We start from the raw sequence: 24550 nt of genomic DNA on the forward strand, positions 1-24550 counted from the left end.
GATATCCCAGAGATGAATATTTTTGCATAAATGAAGTCTTCTCTGATAATCTCATGAATTGAAGTGACTCCTTCCTTCTTTGAGCTCCTGATTATCCTTAACCAGTGCCCCAAGAAGAATGAGGAATCCATGCCTGGAAGACTCAGAACTCAAGCACAAGACTGTGGTCAGTGACCGCTGAGATGGATCATCAAGAAGAGATGGCTGCACTAATCCACACCCTCATGTTCATTACAACGTTATTTACAATAGCCAGGATTTGGGAGCCTTCCAAGTGCATGTTAGAGGATGAGAGGGTATAAAATTCGTTGTGCATTTACATAGTGGAATGCTACTCGGCAGTAAAAAAGAAGGAAATCTTACCTTTTGCAGCAGCATGGATGTACCTGGAGAGTATTATGCTAAGCAAAATTAGCCAGTCATAGAAAGACAAGTACCATATTATCTCACTTATATGTGAAATCTAATGAACAAAACATACTGACAACAAACTAGAAACAGTCTTATAGATACATAGAACAGACTGATAGCTGTCAGAAGGGAGTTGTGTTGAAGGGCTCGGTGAAAAAGTGAAGGGATTAAGCAAAAATTAAAAGTGAAAAAATAAAACCCTCATAGACACAGACAACAATATGGTGATTAACAGAGGGGAAGGTGAGGAGAGGTAGAAGAGGATAAAGGGGGAGGGGAAATAAATGATGATAAAAGGAGACTTGACTTGGGGTGGTGAACACAATACAATATACAAATGATGTATTATAATAGGATTGTATACTTGAAACCTATATAATTTTATTGACCAATGTCACCTCAATAAATTAAGTAAAAATAAAGTAAGAAGAGATGGCTGCATTGCAAATGGCCAATATTCTCAGTTTCTGGGAACAAACAATTCATGAGTGTTTCTTTTACTCCCTATATGGGTCAGGTCAGTCTTGTGGAAGAGGATGCGCATCTAAAGCCACCTCAAAGGGATTTGCTCGTGAGCACCACCTAGAGGAACGGTGGATCCCTGCAAAAAGAGTTTACCAGGAGCCAACAGTGAAGTGTTGTCACCTGCCACTCTGCATGTGTTTTACTTTGAAAACTAGATTGTAAAGCTTCTGGAGAACAGACCTGGCTCTAAATAGGAAGAGTATCTTCCATAGTACATATTGGATGGTGATGATAGTAAATGAGTGTATCGGCAGGAAGAATGTTTGATGGTTTATAGACATTAGTAGTTTCTCATGATAATAAACCATTTTCTCCCTCTTCATTCTAGCACAGGCACCTACACCTTGATAGCACCAAATGAAAACCGAAGAAAGCAGATACAAAGGAGTATGTATATTTATTTAACATTCAGAAAGCTTCTCACTCCCTTATAGAGTACAACTGATTTGTTTTGGTCTAAATTATTTTTATTTTCTGATTTGAATATACTCACCAGATCTCATCAATTTTTTCTTTAACTTTAGCACTTTTAATTATACCTTTTAAAAATACTATTATTTATGTTTCTAAACTTGTTTCTCTAGGTTAAAAGCAGAATACATTGCAGGATTGTAAATCTCAGATTTCTGTTGAACTTAAACAGTTTGCCGATAGACCTTTTTCACGGTCCTGTAAAGTTGGGCTGACTGCAGACATTTTTATAGGACTACTAAAGGCCCAGTGCATGAAATTTGGGCAAGGATAGGCCTTTGCAGCCTTGACTGCCTTGTGGCCCCACCCACTGCCTGCAGCTGCCTTGGCCTGGCACTGCCTGAGTCCACCACCACACACTCTGGTTCCATGGAGCCCTCCTCCCCCTCTTTGGGGAAATCGCTACCCCCTCCACCCCCATTGATTGCCTCACTGGCCAGTGGCCTTGGCCTCCCTCTTCAAGGTGATCGTGAGGCGATAGTGGGCCCCCCCAACCAATTGCATTGCACCCACCTTGGCTGGCCTGCTGCCAGTGCCTGTCATAGCTTGGTCATCTGGAAGGTCATCCGAACAATAGTTCTGCTGTTTGGTTGTTCCGTCAATTTGCATATTATGCTTTTATTATCAAGATGATTACTTTTGAGATAGACAAGTTATATATTTAAAATAATTATGTACTTGAAATAACTTGTCTCTTTCTTGATATGTTTAATCTCTTCATAATGGAATTATTTTTAAGCTTCTGTGCTCCCGTACTTTTGTAACTATCACAGTCTACTCTCAATTATTTTTATTTGTATACAGTAAGTAAATTCACTTCACATTTTTTATAGGTTCTGCAACTTCAAATGAAACAACATAAAATAAACCCAATTTTACCATAGAGTATTTGATATAAACAAAAACTAAGTTCCTATGGCATTCATCAACATTATAATAAAAACATATTGGAGGACATGCTGTACTTCAAAAAATTTTTTTTAAAATTTAGATTACAACATCTTTGAGGGCAGGGACCACACTGTACTCGTTTTTGTGTTTATATCTAGTGGGTATTAAGATATTTAATTGAATTGTACAGCAAAATAAATGCTGTCATTTAAAGTTATAGCATTATACACTACAGTTGGAAGGAGAACTAAAATTTAGTTTGCAAAGAAGTTACGAAGCTTGTTCAAGTCAATTGTGGGACTACCTCCTTCATTAGGTCTTTGTAGGAAATTTAATTTTATGATTAGGGATGGACACCAGAGCACAACAGGAAAGCAAACAGCTCTCCTCCTGGTGGTGAAACTGGAGGTTTCATCAGTGTAGAATATGATAAACACTGCAGTGAGTGGGCACTGCCAACAGAATCCCAAATGTTTGGCATCTCACAAGCTTTTGATTTAAATATTTAAGTCTCAGTGTGCTCTGGATTTTTGAGGTGTTTCAGAAATTTTTTTCTCTAATAATTAAAAAATATTATAAATGGACATTTGGAACAATCAGGGCTAAGGGGAGATTACAAGGTGCATTAGAAGTACTGAAGTAGTATCTCTGGCGCCCCCTGCTGTCACCGAGTGTATTTTTGGGAATGAGCATTGCTGTCCAAAGTGCCAGAAACCAGAGTAGGGTTGCCCACTTGCTGTGCAGAGCTCCCACATTGTACAGTTGCAGTAAGATTTGGGAACCCTTAAAATAAAGAATATGGGCATTAGATTTACTTGGGAATATACACTTACCTATATGTGAAAAGCTCTTATTGGCATGAATGTTCCAGTTTTGTACACATTCTCTAGAATGGGAAGAAAAAGGAACTCCTTTATTCTAGTAGGAGTTCAGGTTGTTTTCCATATTTGAACCGCCTATGCAGAGACATTGTCACAGAGGTGGGCTTAGGGTGACTTCAAAGGATTAGGACTGAATGGTGTCTTCCTTTCCTGAATATCTCATCCACCCATGCCCACATGTATTTAATTGCCCTCTAATGTTTTATTTTTCATACCTTAAAAGACCAGTTTCATTTTAACAGTCTAATAATTGATGATTTTATATTTCTCACTTGGCTTAGTTGCTGAGAAAGAGCTGGAGAACCTGGAAAAGTGGAAGGAGCAACATAGAGCGAAGCCAGTTAACCTGGTACCAACGAGGCTAGGTAAACAAGCAAAGTGGTCATCTGAATAGAGTAAAACAGGACATATGTCAGTCCTGTTAGCACCTTGTGTAGGCCTGTCTTTCACTGTATCTTACAGGTGGTTGGGTCACTGTGCTTCTTGGAATGGAGTGCATTTAAAATTGAAACAAGTATGCAGATATATTGTTGTTTCTAATTTTCTTCAAGGAGAAACATGTGATGCCACACAGTTATGTGGGAATAGTGATAACTTAATTGCCAAACAATTTAGAGCCTTTTAGATGATCAACTCTGAAGAAATCTTATCTGGGGTGCTGCGTATACCCCATCATAGCACTAGTCGGGATGGGAGTAAAGGTATCACATGCATATGAATCATGGCACTTAATGCCAATGGGGGAAAAAGGAATGGAACTCAAAACTAAGACAGGAGTGAGCCGGGGGCCCAGTGGTCGGTATAAAGGGAAGCATCACCTCTATTTTTATTCAACAGATAGAGACCTTTTGGTCTCTGACACATGCTGCCAGTGTGATGAATTGTCTTGGCTGCCTTTGCCAGTGTTTAAATCTTCCAGTGGGGAGGCCACCTAATGGGAATCATTCAGTCCTTTCTTCCCTTTTCTTTTCTAGCAGCAGCTAAGAACTTAAAGGGTTGGGTACAGTTTCCACAGATTCCATTAATGCAAATGTGTGAAGCAACAAGAGCCATGTACTGTCGCAATAGTTTTAGAGAAATATTTTTTTCCAGGGTATAGGTAACAATAAGCCAATTTGGAAATCATTAATGGATGAAAGTAGTAGTACTGTCACCATACCCCCACTATGAAAAGGGTTAATCTTCAGTGTGACCTTTACACCGAATAAGCCAGGTATGAGAGGTACAACTAGGAAACAGCTTTGTCCTTCCTAAGCGATTCCCTCAAACCAGCTCTGTGGGACTAGTTTGCCCCTTTAATGTTTGGATTAAATTAGCTTTTTTTGATCTTTCTCAACTAATAAAGTTGTTCAGCCAATTCTAGGCATAAAACAATGTCATTTCAGTAATTAACATTCAACCCGGCTACTGGGCAAATTGTTACTAATAAAGATTAAAACTTCCTCCATGCTCCAGCCCAGGTATATTTAGGGAAAAAAGTTAGCAAAGGAAATGGGGCATAATGGAATTTTTATCTCCAGACTGCCCTGCTTCCATAGTCCGATCCCTTCAGGCTCAAAAGGAGAAGGGGAGAGAAGGGTAATAAGGTCTATAGTGTCCTGATCCTGGTTTCTTAGCCTTGGTATATGCTTACTGTGCATCCCTATCTACCCCCCTATCCTCCTTCCCGCCGACCCCACCCTCTCCAGGGTCCTTGGAGTTCTTCAGATACCCTCCTTGCCTCCTTTGATCTAGATTCTCTTGGTAGAGATAAAATACTTTCCTGCTGTCACCCGTAGCTTCACCATTGGCTCTTGGTAGGTAGACTTTCTCAGTAGGGCTGCTTTTGTTTCTCTAGGTGGCTCACATGGGCAAGTCCCTTTAGGACAGCTTTAGATTAACATTCTCCTTAATAACAACTCAGATTAGGAGTACAGGAAACACAAACTCTGGGAAAACAGGCCATTTGCCATTTGCCATCTCTTGTTGGTGACCCATTGAGTAGACAACTGACAACAGCCTTTTCTAGTCATGGGTCCACTAGGTCCTTGGATTGAGATCACCAAGTGATTTTCATTCAATCTCTCTTATTCATCTTTCCTCCTTCCCCAAAGACACAAAGAAGATCAAATCCACAAAGACATCCTTTGATTTCTACCTCCCTTTGCCTTATTCAATCCTTTTTATAGGTAGTTGTTACTAAAAGTTTTCTAAACTTGTTCAGTTACCTCCTTGAAGATTCTGCTTAGGGATCCTGGTACTTTGTTTTGGATTTTTGGAATGGTTGGCTACTATTGTCTTCAGGCCTTAGGTAAAAATGAACAGAATCTCATTTTTGACTTATCTGGAAATGGCCATGGATATCTGTGTGGAAAGAGGTGAGGGGGTAGAAAAAGAAGTTTCAGAGTGTATTAAACTTTATGATGATTTTTTAACAAAACCTGTAAATGCTTATAAATCTATCTTCATTTATTTTTATTCTCAGCTCTTCCCCTATACCTCTACTCTTTAAAATATTGGAATAGTTTGAGGAGATTCTGAAAGTGGCTGTAACATTATATAAAAGCTTTAATAGCCTTCACTTCCCTCCCCCACTTTCCTCCATGCCCCACAACAGAGATGAAAGGGCCCAAATCATACAGGCTTTATATATCTTTTGGGACTCAGACAAGAAGTTCCTATGGTGTCTTTATCAGTTCAATTATAAAAACCATGGTGATGCAATTTGTTTTAATGCATCTTCTGTGAGAGTGAGTCAGAGAACTGACACATTTAGTGACCAAAACACCAAAAAATTATTTCAAAGGGATTTTAATTATACACATACCATGCTTGCATAAACACTAAGAAATCCCTAAATAGCAATTCTTAGAAGATGATTATCAAGCTGCATTATGGCCCCAAATTATTTTAGGTTTAAGAGGGAGCAGGCAAATAATCTAACATTCATATTTATCTCAAGAACAATAAATAGTATAGATTGACAATCAATTATGAATAAGAATATTTCTATTGTACTTTTAAAAATTGGGTTACAAAGACCTCATATTTGTCTAGTGGCAAGAGCCCTGAGGGTTTCCTGAGCTTTGCCACTTGAATCAGGACAATAGGGTCAGAAGAAGAAAAGCTAGTGAAGCATCATTGATAATAATCCTTATCATGGTTAAGAAATGGTCATACTTAAGCAGAAGGAATGTTCTAGAATTTCCAAAACAAGCAGTATTTCTTATTTAGTATAGAACTTGAAGTATGATTTCCATCTAAATGAAAACTTGAATATTGACACAACTGGAAAACTCAAGTAGGATTGTCCTGTTCTTTTAGGAATATGGTCTATCTGTCTATCTTTTAAGTGATGGCCATTCTTTAACGTCTTATTAAGAAAACTGGTTATGTCCTTATTTCTAGAGGTATGAAAATGTTAAAGAAACTCATTGTGTAGTCTTATCATGTATTAATTATGATAGTTTTTGATGGCTGACATTTCAGGTTAACATTCATGTTTCAACTTTGTGACTTTTTTTTTCCTTAGGTGGAAGCCAATCAGAGGCTGAAGTCAGGCAGAAACAACAACTCCAACTGAAGCAATCCAAATACCAGCAAAAGGTCAGAATCTATCTCTTTTAGTTTAATTCTGGCAAGGAATTTGAGCACCAGCACTTTCTAGTAGCCATGAAATAACACAGTAACTTACAGAAACATAAAACCTTTCAAGCAATTGCAAAAGGAAACTCTCAAAGGCAAAGAAATCAGGAGCTGAAGAGAGATATATTTAGAATTTTTATCCAAGCCATACATTAGTCAGCAGCACCCTGTTTTGTTTGTTTTTTCCCCTCTAGTTTAACTCTACTATGTTTTGAATATTTCAATAACATGGATTTGTTTACTGGATAGCAGTCATGAAAGTATTAAAAAAAATAAAGTATTTAAGGTGCTTAGTGATTTTTTACAATGCATGTCATGAGTTTTATAATCAGTAACAATTATCTGCCCACCTTTTTCTCTTCCCACCCAGATTTGGGGAGGGGGGGTGGGAGATGACAGACAGAGACCCAGGAAGAAATACAAAGAGAAATTTCATATGCAGGAGAAGTAGCCTGGCCATTCTCAGTGCTCTAAGTATTTGAAATACCAACCTATAATCATGGCGAGGTAGAGCACAAACAATACTGTAATTTGCCTTTCATCATAATTTTGTGTTCCAGAGATCAGACTGAAAAATAGTAACTGTTTTTGTCCTCTGTAATTTCAATACATTTTAGCTAAAAAGAGAAGAATCTGTAAGAATCAAGAAAGAAGCTGAAGAAGCCGAAATCCAAAAAATGAAGGCAATTCAGAGAGAGAAGGTAAGACAGTGGAGAAGATGATTAGTTAACGTTGAGTGAGGGTATTTTATGTGTCAGGTTTTTTTCTAGACATGGTCCATGTGCAAAACTTATTTAATCCTCCTAATAATCCTACGAAGTACATATTATTCTTATTAGCCAAGTTTACAACTAAGGAACCTGACACAGAGCAGGTAAGTAATTTGCCCAGGGCTTACAGCCAGTAAATAGAAGCAGGATTCAAATCCAGGCTAATGGGTATCAGAGCTAGAGTTCTTAGTCACATCACTATCTTGACTCTCAGGCAAATAATCAAAGTAGTCACTATATATTTGTATATAAGCATAGCAGTTAGTAATCATGGCAATTAGTGGTGGACCGCCGTATTTATAACCAAATACTGACTTTTCCAGGTGAATGCAAAATAAGTAAACATACTCACTTACTGATAGAAGAGAAAGTGCACATTTGCATTTCAGTATTAGGAATATAATCTAAACCTCAAAGTGTTTTTAGTTTTGATACTCATTCTGGGCTTGGGGAAATAAACCTTCTAGAAATGTTCATTTGCTAGAGAAGAAGGAAGAATGTAGTGTTATTCTCCCTTACCCCTGTTTCCTACTGTCATTCCTCACAAAGTCCTAAGCTGTAGCAGGTTTTAAATGCTGAAGGTTTAGGGGCAAAGAGTTGACTCATGATGCTGACTACCAAGTATGAAACCTGCTGCAGGTGTAAGTCATGGAAGCACAAATGCTAATACTGCTGTCTGTGTCTCTCTCCCTCCCCCTCCTCTTTTCTCTTTTTCTTTTAAAGATTGAGTGTTGGTCAAGATCTAAACTTGGTTACCAAACAATAAATATTTTTACCAGTTAGAGTTTATGAAGCCAAAAGCTGGTGACTTACAGTATGTGTGAGCCTTTTCCTCCCCTGAGGACCTGTCTACCTGCTGGGAAGCAGACTGAGTTTTTCTTGGAAGTGTCCTATTGTGTTATGTGACCTTGAGCATACTGTACCCTTCCCTCAATTATTCCTGTAAAATAAATCTATAAGCCCCACCTCCTCTTCTCCCAAGGTCCAGTAGCATCTGTGGATTTCACTGCTATATCTGTAGAGGTGTTGGCGTTGGGGAGGAGATAAGACTGGACTTATTCATGTGGAACTGTAGTGAAATGCTGAAGGTATAAGAAAAATATACAGGAAATTGGTTTATAAAATTTGATTTAGTAATCTATTTTCAACTGATCAGTCATTATCAGTCATTATACCCTCACTAAAAACATCTTTATTACAATAACATTTTAACCCATCTATTTTTCTATCCCTTACTCTTTTTTTTTTTTTTTAATCTAACTCCCCTCCCCAATTTCCTCCTTCAAAGGAAGGTTCACACGTTGGTCTTGTGCTTGTAGAGGAGTGTCCCTCACATAGAACAAGTCTGTGCACATTGCAGGCAGAGCTAAGAAAATCATTAAATCATTACCAGGAACTGATTGAAGAGGCATGCAGATCCTGAAGAATTATTGTGTTGCAACCACTTAACCTAAAAGTCATTTATTAGTTGTCATTTAATATCCATAACTGGCTGGCTTGTGGGTCATTTATAGCTAATTTCTTCAAGGCTCAAGTAATGCATACAATTTAGAAATGTTAGTGGCTGAAATGGTTTCCTTTAAAATTGAGTAAAAGCAGCATTTTCCTATTTCCAACTTATGCCATAACACTAGATGTCCATCAATCACTAACTATAGAAATTTTAATTGGGTTGGCTTTTATAATATGACTAGAGGCCCAGTGCATGAAATTCGTGCACTTGAGGGGGCAAGAGGGAGAATCCCTCAACTTGGCTTGGGCCCTCTTGCAGTCTGGAAGCCCTCAGGGAGCGGGACTAAGCAGGCAGTTGGACATCCATAGTGCTACTGTGGAAGTAGGAGATGCTCCCACCATCGTGGCTGCACTCACCAGCCATAAGCTGGGCTTCTGACTGAGTTGCACTCCCCCTGTGGGAGCACACTGACCACCAGGGGGCAGTTCCTGAATTGAGAGTTCGCCCCCTGGTGGTCAGTGCACATCATAGCGACCAGTCATTCCACTGTTTAGTTAATTTGTATATTAGCTTTTTATTATAATATAGGACAACTGTAATAATTATTAGTATAAATTTGCCTTAAAGTGAGAGAAGGGAAGACAAGAGTTGATATGTAGGTCCTTTCCATTCAAAGTATGGTCCCAACTAGCAGCACTGGCAACACTAGTGAGAAATGCAGAATCTTAAGCCCTGCCACAGACTCTCTGACTCAGAACCTGCACTTTAACAGGCTCTCCAACTGACCCTCATGCACATCAACATTTGGGGAGCATTAATCTAAACTACCTTACAAGAGAATGAGCAGACTTGGGTGTTTGCACAGACTTGATTTCTTGTCTAATTGGCCCAGTGTTTCCTGCTGTATATAAATCTGTGGCTTTCATACTAAATGTGAGCCTGTTCAGCAGCTTGCCTCAAATAAAAGAAAAATGGACATTAGCCATCTAGAAATGGCGTGCTTCACATTGCCATGTGAAAACGGCCAAAGGAAGTGATAATGGCTGTACTTACAGAGCATTTATTTTTTTAAAATGCACAAAAAACACACTCCTGGACACCAGCCTGCAAAATATTGTCCTCCTTCCCTGGAAAACGGCTGCTGTCCAGGAACTCTGAGCCAAGTAGAATCCAAGCAGCCCATGGCCACCTGAGAGCCTCTAGCTTGGCCTCAGGTCTTCACCCTCTTCGGTTCTTCTTGGGTCTCTTTTGACTGGTCAGCATCTGTGAGAGGCTGAGGGGAGAGTAAACTGCCGTCTGCCAACACATGTGGGTGTTCCTTGGTTCTTAATAAGCACCTGGGCGTGAATGGCAGCCAGATCTTTAGCATGTGGTCAGGAAGGTGGGGCCCAGGAGGAGTTAATTCTAAGGGTGAAGGGGGGACTTACAGAGACACTAGTATGCTTCAGTCAAACGTGTGTGTGTTCTCTATACTAGAGTATGCTGGTGCTATGTAACCTTCCCAGGTGTGCTGGAGCCTCCTTATTCTGGTTCAAGAGAGTGGATGGTTACATTCTCAAAATTTATTTGAACTAGTTGGCTCTATGTTGGGAGCTTGAAACTAGCCACGTGGGAGTAATTTCATCACAGAAAGCAGTAAATAATTTTTATCAGACTTTCATAATGCCCACAAATCAACCCACCTTCCTCCTCCCTGCTAGAGTGGGTTGTTAAGTTTATCAGCACACCATTGCTTAGTCGTAAATGAACTAAGTTCTCTCTCCCCTCCCCTCCCCTCCCACCCACATTTCAAAGCCAAGCCTCAGAGGGCTAAGGAGGGAAAGAATTTTGTGAAGTATCTGGCACATTATGTGTTTAATATTTATTTAACAATAGATTTAATCCATGTGGTAGGCAGAATATTGTTCCCTTCCTGTCCCTCCATATTCTGATCCCTGGAACCTAAGATTGTGTCATGTTACCTGGCAAAAGGGAATTAAGTTTGCAGTTGGGATCCTATATAATAAAGAGATAATATGCAAATTGACCCTCACACCCTTTAAGGTGGTTACCTATGACCAGGTTGGCAGGGGGGTTAGTGAGGGATGGACAAATGACTGAAAATGCAGGCTGCGTGGGGCAACCAGGCCAGCAGGGGTGTTAGTGAGGGATGACCAAAAAACTGAACAGCAGGCTGCGTGGGATGACCAGGCTGGCTGGAGGGGGGTGAGAAGGGGGGGGCAGTTCAAGGCAACCAGACCGGCAGAGCGGGGCAATTGGGGGTGACCAGGCTGGCAGTGGGGGCAGTAAGGGGTGACCAAGATGGCCTAAACTGGCAGTCAGATATCCCTAAGGGGTCCCAGATTAGAGAGGGTTCAGGCTGGGCTGAGGGGATCCCCCATGTACACTAATTTCATGCACCATGCCTCTAGTTAATTTTAATAATTGACTTACCTTCAAATAAGGAGAGTATCATGCATTATCTAGGTAGGTCCAGTGTAACCACGAGGGTCCTTAAATTGAAAGAGGGAAGCAGGTGATTGAGAGCATGGAAGGATGGGAGTAGGAGAAAGGCTTAGTGCCACTGCTGGCTCTGACGAGGGAGGGAGAATCTCTCTAAGAAGGTGGAAAAGGCAAGGGAAGAGATTCTCCTCCAGAAGGTAGGCAGACCTGCTGACAGCTTGATTTTAGCCCAGTGGGACTCATTTTGGACTTCTGACCTCTAAAACTGTATGATATTAATAATGTCTGTTACTTTAAGGCACGGTTTGTGGTGAATTGTTACAGTAGCAATGGGAAGTTAATACAACTCGTGTAGTTTTATAATGATGTATTAATGTCTCTTCCTGGATATCTGTAAAGCAGAGAAAACATCTCTAAAATATTTAGAGCATCGGAGTGGAAGAAAGTTATTAAAAATAATAAAACGGCAGCATACCCGATGCGACTGCTTTCTTTGCCACTGGATTTTACAGCACAAGCAGACGAGTTTTCATAAATCTTCGCAGCAGCGTTTCCCTGGAATTTAGTGCTGTGGGAGTGAACCTCCACCATGCTTTCCCCTCATGATCACACTCATTTTTCTCAACTTTTATATTGCCCACAAACTTAAAAGTGAAAATCTTTCAATTCTATGTAAAAGACACTCCCTACCTCCTGGGTTAATCTTATTCTGCCTTCAAGCTACTTGTGCTTGAAATAATATTATAAAGTGCTATATGGTTTACAAATACTTTCTCTTAACTCTTCAAATCTCTTGGGGTATCATAACCTCAGAAAAAGCGAGAAAACAGGGAGAGATCTGAGTGGCATCCAAAGCCTTTCCTTGCTCTTTCCAATAAGCCATAAAATCATAAAGCTGGTGAAGTTATTTGAAGCACATGCTGGGATGTGGGAGCAGCTGGGAAGAGGTCAATGGGGGGAAAGGAGACATTTGTAATACACAATGTTTTATGTAGACAAGAGGAACTGTTATTATTTTTAATGCTATAAAGTGAAGTGTGAACTCATCAGTAAAAAATAAGGTGTACATATCAGATGCAGAGATGCATGCATATACATATTTTTAAGGAACCACATTTGCTTTTCATGTCTAGGAAACTAGGAGTCACAAGGGCTAAAGGTTTAAGAAAAATTTTAAGGGTAGAACTCAACATTTAGAAAATTATTTTAATATTGTTTGTATAAACTAGGAAAGCCAGGAGTTTCCAGAAATATGGTTCCTATATCATGTATTCCTTTGTGGTGCATTGATGTGGGCATTAAGCCTCTGGTTGTTGAAATGCTGTAGGATCCCATTAATTAACCTCATAAAGTTGGGATGTTAATATCTCTAAAATGCAGATGTAGTACTAAGAGGGCAAGCTGTTAGCTTCTCTGTGCTTCACTTTTCTTATCTGTAAAATGGGTATAATAATAATAATAATATAACAATGGGACCAGTTGGCTTAAAGGATACAATGACTAGCACTTAGTAAAAACTCAATGAGGGTGCTCTAATCTGATTAATTATGCTTTTGAAGATCCTACTTCTTGGAATATATCCCAAGAAACTAGCAACACCAATCAGAAAGGATATATGCACCCCTATGGTCATAGCAGCACAATTCACCACAGCTAAGATTTGAAAACAGCCTAAGTGCCCATCAGCAGATGAGTGGATTAGAAAACTGGTATATCTACACAATGGAATACTATGCTGCTATAAAAAAGAAAGAACTCTTACCATTTGCAGCAGCATGGATGGAACTGGAGAGAATTATGCTAAGTGAAATATTATGCCAGTTGGAGAAAGATAAATATTACATGATCTCACTCATTTGTGGAATATAATGAACAATATAAACTGATGAACAAAATAGACCCAGAGACATAGAAGCATCGAACAGACCATCAAACCTTAGAGAGAATGTAGGGGAGAGAGGGGTAAGGAGGAGAGATCAACCAAAGGACTTGTGTGCCTGCACATAAACATAACCGATGGGCACAGACAGTAGGGGGCAAGGGCACATGCTGGGATGTGGGAGCAGCTGGGAAGAGGTCAATGGGGGGAAAGGAGACATTTGTAATACTTTCAACAATAAAGGTTTTAAATTAAAAAAAGAAGTGACTTAACAAGATAGCAGTTGACTCTTCTATATCAACTTCTTATGTTGAACCTCATGTGAATTAATTGGCTCAATTATTTCATTTCCACCAGGCCCATGTGAATAAGATTTCTAGAGAAAACAAACAAAATGCTCATGGTTTTATTTTTTATTTTTTTTTATTTTTGGCCACACCAGACTACTGGGCTTCCTTCTTAGCTAGGTCATTAACAGTGCCTAATGCCTGACATTTTTCCTTTAAAATTTAGGCTCATTTCTAATTACTAAGGCTTTCCATCTTCTACGTTTTAAAAATTCTATTTTTTTCATGTTCATCTCATCACTAACCTTCTAGAAAGTAAAGGCTGTCAGGTCATAAGTACCTTTATTTTTCCATTTTTCTCATATTTCTTTGCTATTTCTATCCCTGCCTTATCTCAGGAGGAATAAGAAAGTGATTTTCCTTGCTGCTATAATAAATTCTGCCTCCCAGTGCTTACCCTCTCATCTGCCCTTCCATATTCTCAGGAACCTTGCTGCTCTATCAGTTAAGCCCCCCTTTTCCCTGTCACTTTCTTGTGTGTTTTTTTTTTAATTATTTTTATTTTTGGGATCTCAGAATAAAATCATACTCAAGTCTCTCATCTTTAAAACAAAGTATCTCTTTCTATTCTGGTTTTATTTCGACTCCTCCATTCCAATCATCGAGGCTTAACTTCTGAAATCTTCTCTACCACATGTGGTTTCCACCTGCCAATCTGTGGACTGACCCTTACAGTCACCTGTTAATGTTCCCAGGTGATGCTGAGCTTAGCTGGCTCAGGAACTTGGCTTCTGTGAGTCTTCACCTCTGAATTTGCCTTCTATCTCTAGTACTTCATTGGTATTGATCTAGTCAAGATCACCAGTGGTGCTCTTAATTGAAAAACCCAATGGAGACTCTTTAATTTCCTAACTTATTTAAACTCCTTGTAACATTGTAATTATAAAATACTCTGTCCTTTAAATTCCACCCCTCTAAAATGCCTCTGGATCCTTTTCCTTCATTTGTTTTTCTACTATTGATGTTCCATCAGGTTCATTCCTTGATATTCTCTAATGTTCCCGTGCCTAGGCCACCCTATTCTTAAGTGGGAACCCCCCCCCCCCCCACCGCACATTTCAAAATATAAGGATTTAGTTTTTGCTTGTGCTGATGATTTCTGAAATCCATATCTTCAGGCCAAACCATATTCTTGAATCCCAGGACCAGATATTTTACTGGATGCTTGATATTTCTCTCTAGTTGTTCCATAAGTATATCTCAAATCCAATAGCTTCAAAACTGACTTCATATATTCACTCTGATGCTCTTAAATGATATTCATCTGGTACATTTTCCTTACACATCCTGTATTAATACTAGTGGCCCAGTGCATGTGATTCGTGGACCAGTAGGGTCCCTTAGGCTAGCCTGGTGGGATCGGGATGAAGCCAGCTTTCCACCATCCCCCAAGGGATCCTGGATTTCAAGAAGGTGGTTCTCAGGTGACACACCCTGGAATCTGGCTCCTTTTTCTCTGGTTCTGGGTGTGTCACCTGAGAACTGCTGCTATCAAGTCACCACAGTTTGGTAGCTCCTGTGTTCAGCATCTTTCCCCTGGTGGTCAGTACACATTATAGCTACTGGTTGGAGTGTCTGCTCCTGGTTGTCATTGCACGTCATAGCTACCAGTCAGACAGATGGTCAAATGGTTGGATGGTTGCTTAGGCTTTTATGTATGTGTGTGTGTGTGTGTGTGTGTATGTGTGTGTGTGTGTGTGTGTGTGTGTGTGTGTGTGTGTGTATATATATATATATATATATATATATATATATATAGTATATAGTCATACTTTCTGTTATTTCATTTTCCCCCCCTCCTGTTGTTTCTATCTCCTACATTATTTTTTTTTTTAGAGTTTGTCTTTTCTTTTCTATCCCCACTGCCTTAATCTGGGACTCATTATTTATGGCCTGGATTGCTCTGAAAGTCATTCTACTGGTTTTTATATTTGTGGTCCATTCTCTGTGATGCTTTCAGAGTGAGTTGCTTACTTTCCTGCTTAAAATAACATAATAGCTTATCTGCCTTTAATAAAGTCCAGAGTTGGCATACAAACCCCTTTATAATTACCCATTTTTACTTTGTCTTTCACTCATATCATTACAAACACCTTTAAATTTATCCAGGAGCATCTTAAAGTTTCGTGAACTGGCATATTCTCTCGTGCATTTGTACATTGAAAATACTATAAACAGTGGAAATGCCCTTTTTTCTATTCAGGGCTACTACCAGCCCAGCATTGCCTATGTGCAAATTGGAAGTGATTCCCCATCCAGACAGTCAGGTCTGCAGGTGCTCAGATGGGTGATAGAAGGCACCTTTGTGAAAAATAGAAAGACACCTCTGCTGTGCTGAAGCACCCCATGCTGTGGTGCTAGGTGTGGTGAGCGTAAAGCTGCCTCTTTTTCAGCCTTTCCAAGCCTTTCCACTTGGCCCTCTCAGGTAGTGAGTAGCCCATACAATAGAGTACGGTAGCCCTACTCCCATCATCCCCTTCTCCTCTTGGAAAGCTCTTGTTTGTTTAAGTTTGGTCTCTATCAAGAATTTCTAGCTTTCATTAGATCTATGGTTCTCATCCTCTTATCCTAACCTGCAAATCGACCAAATGGTGGAATATCCTGTCACTGTGATGCCCACTGACCACTAAGGGGCAGACGCTCAATGCAGGGGCTGCCCCCTGGTGGTCAGTGTGCCCTCACAGTGAAAGCACCACTCAGCCAGAAGCCAGACTCATGGCTGGTGAGCACAGCAGTGGTGATGGGAGCCTCTCCCACCTCTGCAACATCCACCTGCTGGCTTAGGCCCACTCCCTGTTGGGCCTAAGCTGGCAGTAAGACATCCCCCAAGCGGCCCTGGCCTGGGAGAGGATGCAGGCTGGGCTGTGGGACCCACCCCCACACTGTGCACGAATGTCATGCCCAGGGCCTCTAGTATGATTATAAGTCTCTTGGGGAATCAGAAGAAGGCTCTGAGCCCACTCTGTAAAAAATGAGCATACTCCTAACCCACAGCTCCATGAACCCAGTTAGAAAGTATATTCCAAATGTTACTCAGCTACATAGCAGTCCAGGATGGAGTCTGCTACTTAGTAGGCACTGAAAGAATGTTTCAGGAACTGTTGAAAGCATTTCCCGATGATCCACTTCTGTGCTATTTCTATATGTTTGTATTACATTATTTGTAAACCTCTATCTTCTACCATATTTTACATATTTCCCTCATGGCTTTCTTGTCTATGTCAAGCAGCTAGCTTCCGAAATTTTTCAGAGTAGGCACTGTTCTGTTCATATCTGCATTCCCAGCATCTAACATGGTACAATAATATATTAGGAATTTGTTAAGTGTTTGTTGAGATTATTTATTTATTTATTTATTTATTTATTTATTTATTGTGTGTGTGTGTGTGTGTGTGTGTGTGTGATGAATTCAATGATAATCTACTAATAAAGAGATTAAAACAATTTTTAAATTTCTGATTTTGCTAAAGGAACCTTAGCAGCCTTGGTCTCTAGGTGCTTGTGGTTTTTCTTCGCTATTCTCAAAGTAGCATTACTAATACTGGTTTAATCAATATCTACTGCTTGCTTCATATCTTTTACCTCCCCCCCCCCCCCCCCCCCCTCAGAGATGTAGGAAGCTCATCACAACTGACCACTTTGGGTTTCATGAATCAGGATTGTTTTTTTTAGAATGGGATCATATTTATTTGGTTTTATAATTCTCTATTAGTTTTTTTTCCCCTAGAACTATGTTTCATTAATAATCCAATTGCCTTGTATTATAATTGATTTATATTGGTTATAGTAAGTTTCCTTTGTTTTTTTTTTCCAAAACTGAAGTCATTCACCTTGCAAAATGGGACTAGTAAATTGTTCTGTGTGAATGAAGAGTTTTATGGAAATGAACAATTTGAATATTCCTACCTCTTTGAAAGTTGAAGCCAAACTTACATTGGGGTTTGAAAGTGATGATTTCTATCAGTTTTCTTTCCCAGGTCCTCCTGCTGAGCAAACCTAGCTCTTTATATTAAAGCAAACACAGCTGTTCCCATCTCATTTGGATTCATTTAAAAGTTCAAGTCTCCCCTGTGATAACTTGTTTCAACTCCCTATTGACTTTCTAGGAATTTTACTTGTTCAAAAGCAAGATTTTTTTAAAAGACAGTTGTATTGTAGTGAACAACAACAACAACAACAGAAACCCACAACAGTTCTGTGTTATTAAGTGGATTAAAATATATCAGAGCCATAGTGACAGTAATAGCAAATATGAAGTTCTTTGTCTCTAGACCACATGTGTCAAACACAAGGCCCGCGGGCCAAATCTGTCCCGCCAGGCCTTGCAATGTGGCCCGCACCGCGCTGTCATCACTGCACTCCGCTGCGTTTCCATCACAATGACAGTTTATGACTGTTCAGTAAACCATTCGGCCCGCGATTTAGGCTGGATTTTAGATTTTGGCCCCTTCTCTGATTGAGTTCGACACCCCTACTCTAGTCTCTCCAAGCAACCACTTTAAGGGCCCAGTGTATGAATTTGTGCACCTTGAAAGGAACTGTGGGTCACAAGGCTGCGGTAGGCACAGGGGCGGGTCTCAGCCCATCCTCCTTGCCCATCCTCGCACTATGGCCCTCCCCACCTTCCTTCTCTGTCTGCTGGCAGCCCTGCTCCTGCCACCACCCAGCCCAAGCACTGACAGTGCGGATCTTGCTCACATCTGATGATGGTGCAGAGCTACCGGGGCCAGCGACAACAGTGGGTGTGAGTGGGGCGGCACCGTCAGGGGCTGTGAGACACAACTGCTGTCCTGATCACCCCTTAAGAGCAGGGGGAGGTGAAGAAGCCCTCAGGGGTGATCAGAGCTGGAACTGCTGCTCCCACCCACTGGTTGCACCAAGTGATAGGGACCAGCGCTGGGCACTAGAAGCAGCTGTGAGCAGTGAGTCTGGCGCCTGCAGTGGAAGCAAGTGGGACCAGCACCAGCAGCAGGTGAGAGTGCTTAGGTGGCAGCGTGGAAGCAAAGAATTTTCAGTAAACACCAGAGGCTTACCCCGAAGATAGTGACCAGCACCCACTTTGGTCTGGTGCCCCCACTCACCTGCTCCACCATCTCACCACAGCTGCCAACGCCCACCATGTTCCATGCACGCCCCCTGGTGGCCAGTGCATGTCACAGCAACAAGTTGTTCGGTTGTTCAGTTCCAGTTGTTCCACCATTTGGTCTATTTGCATATTAGCCTTTTATTGTATAGGATTTATTTATCTATTTAATTTTTAAAATTGATGTCAGAGATAAGGGGAAGGAAGAGAGAGATAGAAACATCAATGATAAGAGAGAATCATTGATCGGCTGCCTCCTGCATACTCCACACTGGGGATCAAGCCCACAACCTGGGCATGTGCCCTGACTTTGGAATAGAACTGTAGCCTCCTGGTTCACAGGTTGATGCTCAACCACTGAGCCACACTGGCCAGGTACCAAACAGCCAGTTTTAAAAAAGAGATTTCTTTTCTATTCAAATGATGGCTTTTTAATAGCATTTTGCTGTTGAGTCTCTCAGCAACTTTAAGTATCTGATTCTAAATCAGAAGGGAGTTAGGTTGGCTTATTGAAAATCTTTTTCTGAATGTTTTAGTATATATAATGTTGTCTGGACTATTTCACCATTTATTATAATTTTAATTTAACTTACTTTGTGTGGAAATTTCATGTTTCCTTTAGAACATTTTTTAAACACTGCTTAAAATATAAATGATGTTGTCATTTAAACTAAAGAATAAAAATTTGAAATACTGATTGTGTGATTGTACCAATCAGGCTGAAAGAGGGGAGCCAATGAAAGAACTGGGTGCTCCTGGCTTTCAGCGTAGTACCCATGGGCCGGGAGAGGGACACCATCTTGGAAGGCCTGGTAATACCTTCTTAGACTATTGGGGCTGCTTAAGCCTAATGGTTTGGCCACTAATGTGCACACCATGATTCTGTGTAAGTTTCTCTAATAGATTACATTTTGATATTTACAATTTCAGAGCAAAACACTAGAGGAGAAAAAAAGACTTCAAGAAAATCTCAGAAGAGAAGCATTTAGAGAACATCAGCAATAGTAAGTTTATTTTTTCAGAGCTTTGTACCTTTATGACCATATTATTCATTCTGCTAGGTGGTGGTAACTTTTCAAAACATCTAATATTTGATTATTGGCTGTTACATTAATTATGTAATTGAACTTCTTCATTATGTAAGTGAGGTTCTAAGGTTGGCAATATCTATACTCACCAAAGTATTTTTTAGTATTCATTTGATGAGAAATATCACTGCTAAACCTGAGGAATTCTTTATTATAAATAATTTGGAGGGCTTTATTTTTGGTGACTTGGGGCACTTGTAATTATATTGAATTCTAAGACACTGACATAAACTGAAGCAGGTGTTTGGAAAAAAACTACCAATACAGAATCTAAACTAACTAGACATTTATCTAATAGATTGAGAACTATTACACACAGGTATTTTTGTAGATAAGAACTGAGAAATTACTAAGTAATTATTGGCAAAATTGCCAATTGGTGGTTATAAACTATAATAAAACACTTTTTCCAGTGTGATTTGTGAATAACAGCAGCTAACATGTACAAGACAACTAACTACTCTGTGCTTTATAATATAGATAATCTACTCTCTTATATGGGCTTTAAAGATAAGCTTGTATGCTAACTCTGTGTAGTTAGGTTACTTGCATACTGCTTAAAAGAATAGACAAAACCAAAGGAACATATTTCTGGCCCTAGGTTAATTCCAAATGTGGTAGAATTCAAACCAAGCTGATCTGGGTTCAAAGTCATAGCTCTGTTTCCAAGATATGACCCTGGACAAAACTACTAAGCCTCTTTGAACTTTATTTTAAAAAAATTAAATAGGTATGATAATGTCCCTATATAGGTCTATCTGTAAGGATTACATAAAATATCTTCTGTAAAGGGCATAAAAGTGCCTGAATATTTTAGGGACTTGAAACTTTTTATAGAGGTCCTTGTTGAATGGGATCAGACAACTTTATCTTGCCAGGACTGTGCAGAGATTTTTGGCGCATGAGACCTAGTTATTGGCCTTGCACTCTTTTAGATGAATTGCTCTCTCACTCTTTCCTCTCTTCTTTTCCCATTATTGTACCTCTTTTACAGAATTTAAGGTTATTCTGTGTAGGGTGAGCATATATAACACCCTAAATCACGCTGCTCTTATAAGTATAGCATGTTCTTGTTTTCTCATTTCACTGAAATTATTCTGCCTCGAGGGTAAGCAACTCCTCCTTGCTTTAAGACTCAAGAGGTAGGAACTTGGAAAGAACTTTATCAGAGCTTCACTTTGCCCCTAAGCAAGTTAGGTACTTGGCCTCTACTACCCAGGATGGAAAATGAGTGGGGGATGAAATGGGAGTGGGTGGAAGCACTATTGAATGACATTATCTTCTCTAAGTTAAACAGGCATTGCCCTCATTTGAGACATAGAATTCACACTTTCCCTGCTCTTCTTTAAGGAAGGCAAGGGGGCTGAGGGAGCTGGTAGGAAGCTAAACACCAGAAATCCTCTGTCTTAGAGAGATGGCAGGAGGGAGGCAATAAATGAAGAGTTCTATTATTGAACCCCATTTATGGGTAGAAAATAGATGGAGAGTTGTAGCCTACATCTACAATAAGAACAAATATATTTATCCTGTGGCATCCTAGTTTTACACTAGAAAAAGGGGGGACCTGCTTACCAACCTGGGGTTTTAGGTAAGGTCTGGGAAGTTGAATGAGTCCTTTTTCTGGAGAGTTTTAACATGGTAAGGTGAAGGATGTGCAATAGTTTCAAAAGACATGGAGATGGTGCCACCCAACTCCTTTCTTTCAGTCTTCTGGCTTCTTGAATTTGTGTTTTACTGAATGCCAGAGACCAATCATCCTATTTCTTTGAAGGAAAATGTTTTACCTGCAGCCACCTCACAACTATCAGTGGAGCTGAATTCAATTACAGGCACATTTCACTCTTGATCTTTCTTCTGCTTATTGTGAAAGTCCCAGCTAACCAGGAAAAAGAGAAGTTGGCTAAAAATGTGAAGTATCTCAAATTGATTTTTAAAGCCTATTGAGAAACACAAGAAGTATATATTTGTAAGTTTTTAAAAGAGTATTTTTTTAACTACTTTTGACATTAAAAAGACCCATAGTTCATGAACGGAATGACCATTATAATAAATAAAAGTATGAAAGGGACTTCTTAGAAAAGATGGAAACTCTGCATAAGATGTCTTGCTAATACCTTCTTAGAGTCAGTTTATGGGGAAAATTTGTCTAGGAGAGCTGTTAGAATTTTAATAGCGCAAAGATTCCACCAGGCTGTTCATCTTCCCGCCACCTTCCTACCCCAAAATTAGATTCTCATAAAACTGTCAAACCAAGAAACACAAAATAGAAAGGCAAGAAAGAAATTCTTTCAAACCAGTCAATACCTCATGTCCTTAACATTTTCAGTGTGCTGTGATATGTGATTCCAATAGCAAACACGGAACGTTTTTGTTGTTGTCCTCGTTGTTTTTCTGAAGAGAAGGGTAATCATGGACTTGGGTGGACTGTAAATCCAAGTTGCTAGCGAAAAAGCTCATGATAGCATCTTGGGGCACCACCACGGGAATCTTAATGTGCTCTTTCTTAACACCTTGTTCCTGACTTTGTTCATTTGCTTCTGATTATTTTTAGTGTTGTCAATTATTTAGCTAACAGGCAGAAAACTAGGCTTTTATTGACATCCAAAGGGACTCTCCTGAGTGTAATAATGAAGGCAGTTTATTGAATGCCTGTGAGGTTGCTTTCTAATTGTATGCATTAATCTGCCCAGGCAAGCTGGCTGAAAATACCCCAGCAGATTGCACGTGCAGATGGAGCACACAGGATGGTTTTTATGAAAAGACCTCTGGAATGTACTTCTGCAGTACTCTCCTTTCCTTAAAAATCAAATGACTGTGAAAATTTCAATTGGCAGCTGAGAACAGACCAGATTAATGGTGCATTAAGTCTGCTACTGTGGCTGGGACAGACTCAAATTTCACAATTTAGTGTTAGTTCTAGGATTCGTGAGCATGAAAGTAAAGGGTAGAAATCGACATTTAGCCTCCATGTAGTTTTCACTCTTATTTTTATTCTCTCTGTATATTTACTATTTATAAAAAGTCAAATGTGGTACTTTCCTGGATGGCCTTTTCTATCATCAATATTACTATAATAGATTGAGGATTTGAAGCACCAGTTAATGAAACTTTTGTTATGGATCTTCTTTTTTTATATCAATGAAGGATGTTGTGATTTAGGTTATTTAAAACATTAAGTAAAACCTCAGCATTAGAAGTTTTAAATGGAATTTATATTTAGGATTATAGTCATCTTTTAATCATTTTTTGATGGATGTAGAGAAAAGTTTAAACTTTGTGCCTATTTAACCAATAGTGGGATCTCAGGTAGGATTTGTGGGGGGTGTCAGATGCATTTTGTGTGTGAGTGTTAGGAAAAACAATGTTTTCTTAGGGATTTGCTGAAGAATTGGGCATCTTTTAAACAATTAAAATTCATATTTAATAACTATTAAATGTAATAGGTTATACATTTGTGTAGTTTTTTTTTTTTTTTTTTTTACAAGTACACAGTATTGCCCTGGGCAGGTGGCTCAATTACTTGGAGCATTATCCCATACACCAAAAGGTTATGGGTTGGCTTCCTGGTCAGGGCACATACCCAGGTTGCGGGTTCCATCCCCGATCGGTGTGCATGTGAGAGGCAACTGATAGATGTCTCTCTCTCTCTCCCTTTCTCTCTCTAAAATCAATAAACATATCCTTGGGTGAGGAGTTTTTTTAAAAAGTGCTTGGCTTAATTAATTTAAATAACCAAAGTAATAATAAGCTGCTGCTGTATCAGTGGGGACATGTAGAGTTCAGGTATGCTATGCACAATGTATATATTTTTTTATTCTATTTTTAGATTAGCCCTATTAGGGCTATATCATCTTTATTTTACAGGTAGATGATTGGGCAATTTAAATTGCTCAAAATCATAGAGACAGTAAACGATGTAACCAAATCTTGGTCTAGAGATGTGAAGGGTTAGGGAAGACAGGCAATTTAGAAATGTGGTGTACTTTGAAGCTCAGGAACATCTGCCCAGGGTGGGGGGTGGTAAGCACTGTAGCAACATGAGGGACCTGTGGAGAAGACTTTAGGGTATGTCAATGCAGAGAGAAAAACTTGGACAAAGCTGACTTCTGTTTCTTCCTACTAAGATCTAAATTTTATCTAGCAAAAGAAAAACTGAGGAAGTGTCTTTTCTGATTTTCCTTATATGTGAATGACATCCTCTTCCAGGTCCAAGACTGAGTTAGTACCACAACTAAATTTACTTATAGAATGCATGGGTTTTTGTGACCTCCCTGCCTATACTGTACTCCTAGATATAGTTTCCAATATTTCTAGGGGAGAAGGAGCTCAGTTCTTGAGAGCCAAGTTTGAAAAAATCTTGGAATCGAGCTCATTTTGAAATAGTTCCTATTTCCAAACTGCCAAGTGCCCCCTTGTGCTCAGCCTGTGGATTGTAATGTGGAAAGTTTTCTGCCGTTGGAGCCATGCATTTCTTTTATTTCCATTTGAATAATAGTGTGATTAATTCCTAGGAGGCACATCTTCATCTATTTTAGTTTCTTAGAGCAGAGGATCTAGACAGGTCTGCTGAATATGCATAACTAGGCCTCAAGTGTTCCTTCTAGTATGCTCACAAAACTTCTAATGCCTTCCATGGGAGCTTCCAAAAGACACTTAAGGGCTAAATTGATCCCTTATCCATATGG

At 39.6% G+C, this 24550-nt stretch overlaps 1 protein-coding gene across 2 annotated transcripts in view; it reads left to right on the plus strand.

Moving 5' to 3' along the window:
* Positions 1 to 24550, plus strand: part of EPSTI1 (epithelial stromal interaction 1) — a 108780-nt gene that overhangs the window by 21743 nt on the left and 62487 nt on the right. For both annotated transcript variants that reach the window (XM_036458338.2, XM_036458339.2), the window contains exons 2-6: positions 1265 to 1323; positions 3461 to 3544; positions 6691 to 6764; positions 7421 to 7504; positions 19708 to 19781. In XM_036458338.2, the coding sequence (XP_036314231.1) occupies positions 1265 to 1323; positions 3461 to 3544; positions 6691 to 6764; positions 7421 to 7504; positions 19708 to 19781 (375 nt within the window). The remainder of the gene's footprint in view (positions 1 to 1264; positions 1324 to 3460; positions 3545 to 6690; positions 6765 to 7420; positions 7505 to 19707; positions 19782 to 24550) is intronic.

This window comes from Pipistrellus kuhlii, unplaced genomic scaffold, assembly GCF_014108245.1.
Source record: "Pipistrellus kuhlii isolate mPipKuh1 unplaced genomic scaffold, mPipKuh1.p scaffold_m20_p_3, whole genome shotgun sequence".
Classification (NCBI taxonomy): domain Eukaryota; kingdom Metazoa; phylum Chordata; class Mammalia; order Chiroptera; family Vespertilionidae; genus Pipistrellus; species Pipistrellus kuhlii.